The following is a 6,410-nucleotide window of genomic DNA, read 5'->3' as shown; positions in this document are numbered from 1 at the left end:
AGATTTAACACAACTAGAGATCAATCCTGATAAACAGGACCATCCAAACCTTAACAACACCATGGAGATAAATAATTCATATTATGAATGGACTAGTCCAATGAGATTGTAACTTACCTGGATCAAAAACATGTTGGGAAGCTTTTGTAGAAAAGGGGCCACTTTTGGCTGCTAGCTATCAGTACTTAAGAGAGGAATAGAATCCAACAATGCATTGACTTCCTCAATTGATTTTTCAATATCCAAATTGCAATAAAAAAGGGTTAAGCACTTCGACAATTGATCAAAGCATTGGATGTGGCTAAGAAAGGGCGACCCAAAATGACATGGATTTGTGTATTGGCATTTAGAGCAGGCTCAATGTCTAACACAACAAAATCAACAGGAAAATAGAATGCATCCACCTTAATCAGCACATCCTCAACAATACCTCTAGGGATTTTCACATATCTTTCAGCTAATTGAAGTGTCATGGTTGTTGGTCTTAACTCCCCCAAACCTAGTTGTAAGTATATAGAATATGGCAATAAGTTCACACTTGCTCCCAAATCTAGCAAAGCTCGCTCAATGAGATGATCCCCAATCTTGTGTGAAATTGTAGGAGATCCTGGGTCCTTACATTTCACTGGATATTTATTCTAAATAATTGAACTGACTTACTCTATCAAAAATTCCTTTTTAGGGACATTTGTCTTTCTCTTCATTGTCACAAGATCTTTTAGAAACTTGGCATAAGCAGGAACTTGCTGAATTGCATCAAGAAATGGAATGTTTATTTGCACTTGCTTAAAAACCTCTAAAATGTCTCCAAATTGTGCACTTTTCTGAGGACTGATTAACCTTTGAGGAAATGGAGCTTTAGGAACAAACCTCTTATCAAGGGGGGAACTAAGATCCTGAATTGGAGTGGCAGGTGGGTTGTCCTTCTTTTCTCCATGATCATCATGTGAACTATGAGTACCTTTTTCCTTTAACACAATATTTTCATCATCCTCCACTTCTGGCATTTTCACTTGATTATCAACTTGCTTACCAGACCTAAGGGTAGTAATAGATTGAACATGTTCTTGTCCATGAGTAGAACTAGAAGAACCATTGATAGCATACTGTCCTTTTGGGTTAGGTATAGGTTGACTAGGAAACTTTCCTTTTTCCCTCTCTCCCACTTGGGTTGCTAACTAGCCAACTTGATTTTCCAACTTTGAAATAGCTTGAGTATTCAAATGGGTGGAACTTTTCATCTCTTGAATGGCTTGGCTAGTTGATTGCATGAAAGTTTTGAGAGACTCCTCCAAAGATGATTGTTGTCTTGGTGGTGCTACAAACTGAGGTGTTGATTGAGGAATGGGAGGATATGCTTGAGTAGGTGGACAAAATTGACTTTGTTGATGCACTAGTTGATGCACTTGTTGTCCACCTACATTTGTGGGAGGCTGATTTTGCCTCCATGAGAAATTAGGATGGTTCCTCCAATTTGGATTGTATGTCTCAAAAAATGGACTAGCAAATGGTTTCCCATAATTATTCAATGCATTTGCTTGCTCACTATAAAAATCAAGGTACCCAACTGCAAAAGGACACATTTGTGTTTTATGCATAGGACTTGCACAAATAGAGCATGTTTCACTTTGAACTTGATTGACAGAATTCATCCCTCTACCTAAAGCTAAAGCCTCAACCTTACAAGTGAGATTGTCCAACCTAGCTTTTATGCCTAAATCTTCACTGACTTCATACAATCCTCCTTTCTTAATCACAGGGGTAGATTTCTCTCTATGGTTGGAAAAATCCCATTGTTGTGAGCTTTCTGAAAAATTCTCAAGAAATTTGTATGCCTCATCATCTACAAGACTCAAAAATCCACCACCATTCATGGACTCAATCGTGTTACGATTTGTCTGAGTCAAACCATTATAAAAATATTGTACTAGTCTCCATGTTTCAAAACCATGATGGGGACACTTTAAGATCAAGTCCTTAAATCGCTCCCAACTCTCATAAAATTTCTCTTGTTCATTTGGATAAAAATCTGCAATTTCTCTCCTCAAAGCATTGGTCTTGGCCATTGGAAAAAATTTAGAGAGGAATTTTGTGACCAATAGTTCCCATGAAGTGATAGCCAAACAAATCACAAGATATATCCTATTCTAAAAATCAAATCATAAATTGTATCCATTGATAGATAAATTACAAGTGATATCCAATTTTATAATCAAGAATTAAAAAACCAAACATTCAATTAATTAAGATAAATCTTAAATCATGAGAAAAACATGATTGAACTCATATCTAGAATCTCATCTTAGTGAATTGATATGAAGCAAGAACAATTTAAATCATTAAAGAACAATTATTGTGGGAAAAATCGAATCACATAAATATTACTGATAATCATTAACAAAGTTTCATCCTCAACCATAATTATAAATTTAGCTACTCATAGTAATTGAAAGAAAACACAAAAATAAAATACTAAACATTAAACTAGACAAATAAAATAAAACTAACTGTCATGGAAGAAAACCAAAGAAGTAGCCGCACTCTCTATGTTCAGCCCCCAACCTTAGCACTAGCCTCCTTGAATTTTTCCCTAAAGAGCCTTTAAATAGGTCAAAGAATCCTATTACAAGTAGAATTTTCGTTTGGGGAAAATCCCAGATTTTTAGGCTTCACTTAACCAATGATTTTGGCCCATTTAAAGTCAGAATGCGGACTTTTGGTAAACTACAAAGTTGTAGCCATTTAAGTTAACTTTCCAGTCCAACCTGAATCATCTTGATTGGACATCTGACCTGAAAGTTATGCGAAAAAATACTAACTGATGTGCAGGATGGAATCCCAATCCGAATTGGACTTGGATTTGATGCAAACTTCCTTTGATTTCCTGCTTCAATTGGACTTAAATTTAATTGGGTTGACCTTCTTTAACTTCATCATGGTCCTTGTAAAAGTAAAGTCCATTAGCTTTCTTCTTTGCACAAATCCACTTATTTAATTTCATTCTCCTACAAAAGACAAATTCACGCAATAGGATTCAATTAAGCACAAAATGGATTATTTAGTATTATTCCAAAACCAAATATAAAATGCATGAATTAACTCAAAATAAGTATGATAATGCTTTCTAATAATGATATAAATATGTAAATTTAAACTATTATCAATGCACATCCAGGGTCATCTTCCAAAGAGGCCCCAAAAACCCAACTTCTGCCCACCTTACCACTAAACCCTCCCCCATCCACAACCACAACCGGAACCGGCCTGCTCCCCATAGACAATTTAAAGAAGAAAAGAAAGGAGCAGGAATTGGAGGAGGGAGAACTAGTTCCTCAAAAGGGGGCCAAACAATAGATTGTGGCGAATGGCAAGCATATCACACCCACTGATAATAGGGAGGAAATGACTATTACTGAGGTGCGCCAACAATGCACTTGGGCTCCTCAGTTGGAGGTGGAGGGGGCTGCCATCCCATTTAATGCCTCCATAAGAGAATTTCAAAAAGGGCACTCGGTATACATCGTAGAAGCTTTGGAGCTGCCTCTCCTTCTCCCAAAGGACATGGACGCTCTAAAGTATATGAAGCAGCTAGACCTCTTCTTGTCACTGAAAAGGGACCTTGCTATGGTAAGCCTCACTCTCACACTAATTAAATAAACGTTCATTTTTTTTTTTTTTTAATTTTACTTTTCTTGTACAGGCTATCCAAGAAGTCTTTATTGTTGAGGAATGGGTCAAGGATGCTAAGAAGGAGACCAACGCCGAGATCCAAGCCCACGCCTAGACTATCAATACCTTGGGGACCTTACAAGAAGAGAAAAAGGAATGGGCTAACAAACTGATCGCTGAGGAGAGAAGGTGAAAAAGTGTTGAGTTTAGCATAGAGAGTGCTCAGTGGCAGGCTGAAGATCAACGCAAATAACTCCATCTTAAAGAGATAGATCTTGCCACTTAGCAGAAATTGGTTTCAGACCTCTAAGCTGAGCTAGAGAAAGCTAAGGCAGCCACTTAAGGGCGGCCGAGGAAGCTGCGGAGGCCTCACAACAAGCTTCATACAACCAAGGAGTTGAAGAAACAGAGATTCGGTTAGTTGAGGAGCTGGCCGAGGTATGCAGGGATTACTGCAAGGAGACTTGGGCAAAAGCCCTCGATCTTGCAGGCGCCCCTGTTTCCTCGGAGTGGAGGTAGTTTGGGAGTATATACTACCATCCTGATATTCGTGAAGTCCCCACTGCCTCTACTCTTCCCTTTACCACTGTCCTAGGTTCTTCTGAGCAACTCTCGGCTGCACAAAACCTCCCTCCTCCTCCCCCTATAGCCCCCAAAAGAATCTAACCAGGTTGGCGACCAGAGTAAAAAAGATGGGGTTGAGAAAGACAAAGGCAAAGGCAAGGAAGTCAAGCCTCCCTCAGAGACCAAGGAAGCTGACAAGGCCAAGGACACTACTAAGGCGAAAGATGCAGAGGCCAAACCTAAAGAGGTCGAGCCCACAGTGAAAGCCACTAACACCTCCCAGTCAAGCAAGAGAGATGACCCTCCTCCTCCAGCCAAAGAAGATCCTGCCCCTACCTCCAAGGCCTAGACCCTAGGATTTTATTTCCTTAACAATTAATTTACCCTTCTTTACAACTTTTTCGTTATATCCTCTCTCTTGTAACTATATAAGTAGATTTTTGTATGCACCTTGACCTTTTCCAAGAATTAGATCAATGAAAAAACTATGATTTCCTTATTTCTAACACTTATGCTTGTGTGCTTTCTTTGTGTAATTCTTGTTTTTCTCAGCACTTATTTAGGGAGACAATAAGGCATTCCCCACACTCATTTTACTATATATTTTTTGTTTATCTATAAATTTCAGCAGAGTAAGCAATCTCTTCATTCTTCATAAACATGATGCTCTTTATTAGGCATCCAGATATCGAACAGATTAAAAAGATATATGTATTGTGTTCACAAATGCTTTAAGTGATGCTCATGGACTTCCAATTGTCTAGATCACTTTTTTAGGAATCCCCAAAAATAAGTGGTCAGAGAGACAAACCATAATCAATATGAACACTAATACTTAGAAAAAATAGCTTGAGGTGGAAATTTATCTAACATAGGCAATCCAGGTAACCAAGCATAACTAAAGGTCTATCCAATAACTTATATAAAAAATTGACAGATATTAATTTTTCCAAGGTATATGATCCGAGAGTCCAGGCATAGCCAAGGTTCTGTTTGATTCATAGAGATAATGAAAGATATCATTTTCCCCAAGGTATGTGATCTGAGGATCTAGGTATAGCCAAGGTTTTGTTTGAATCTTAGAGATAATGAAAGATATCAATTTCCTTAAGGTATGTGGTCCGAGGATCCAGACATAGCCAAGGTTCTATTTGAATCTTTGAGATAATGAGAGATATCAATTTTTCCAAGGTATGTGGTCCGAGGAGCCAGGCATAGCCAATGTTCTATTTGAATCTTAGAGATAATGAAAGATATCAATTTCTCCAAGGTATGTGGTCTGAAGAGCCAGACATGGCCAATGTTCTGTTTGAATCTTAGAGATAATGAATGTAACGCATAAAGCAGTAGATTATATTTAGAACTGAAAAATACTTCATTAATAGTAGTATCTTCACAGGTTATTTACATTCCAAGGACAGGGTACAACCCTTTCATCCAAATCTTCCAGATAATAAGCTCTTATTCCAGTTATTGAGGTGATGCGATATGGCCCTTCCCAGTTTGGTCCTAGTTTTCCCCAAGCTGGATTTTTTGTCGTACCCAAAACTTTTCTTAATACCAAGTCTCTTGACACCGGTGGCCTTAGCTTCAAGTTTGAGTCATAACCCTGCTTAAGCTTGTGCTGATAGTATGCCAACTGAACCATCTTATTTTCCCTTCATTCCTTAACTAAGTCAAAACTCTTTTCTAACAAACCATCATTGTTGCTCAGGCTAAAAGAGCTCGTCCTCAACGTTGGGAAACTCGTCTCAAGAGGAATTACTACCTCAGCCCCATAGGTCATTGAAAAAGGAGTTTCTCCTATGGACCTACGAGGTGTGGTTCTGTATGTCCAAAGGACATGTGGCAACTCTTCCACCCATCTTCTCTTAGCATCATCCAACCTCTTCTTAAGCCCATTGACTATTACTTTTTTAACAGCTTCGACCTGTCCATTCCCTTGCGGATAAGCTGGAGTGGAATATCTATTTGTAATACCGAGATCACAACAATATCTTCTAAAAGTCTTGCTATCAAACTAAACACCATTATCCGAGATAAGGGCATGAGGAATCCCAAACAGGGTGACAATATTCTTCCAAACAAATCTTCTTGCGTCTAGATCCCTGATATTTGATAATGGCTCAGCTTCAACTCATTTAGTAAAGTTATCCGTGCCAACCAACAGAAACCTC

General features: G+C 38.4%; 1 protein-coding gene and 1 non-coding gene across 2 annotated transcripts; one reads left to right on the top strand and one right to left on the bottom strand.

Moving 5' to 3' along the window:
- Positions 1-656: 656 nt before the first annotated feature.
- On the bottom strand, positions 657-2,066 carry LOC142639576 (uncharacterized). Its single transcript, XM_075813737.1, has 2 exons — positions 1,188-2,066; positions 657-1,106 (listed from the first exon to the last, which is right to left on the bottom strand). The coding sequence occupies exons 1-2, from the start codon at positions 2,064-2,066 to the stop codon at positions 657-659; spliced, it is 1,329 nt and encodes a 442-aa protein (XP_075669852.1).
- On the top strand, positions 1,945-2,053 carry LOC142641870 (small nucleolar RNA R71). Its single transcript, XR_012845543.1, has one exon. It is a non-coding gene; the product is annotated as a small nucleolar RNA R71 (small nucleolar RNA).
- Positions 2,067-6,410: the final 4,344 nt, after the last annotated feature.

Source organism: Castanea sativa, chromosome 6 (genome assembly GCF_040712315.1).
Source record: "Castanea sativa cultivar Marrone di Chiusa Pesio chromosome 6, ASM4071231v1".
Classification (NCBI taxonomy): domain Eukaryota; kingdom Viridiplantae; phylum Streptophyta; class Magnoliopsida; order Fagales; family Fagaceae; genus Castanea; species Castanea sativa.
Note: the sequence above shows the minus strand (reverse complement) of the source record. Positions and strands in the feature narration are given on the sequence as shown.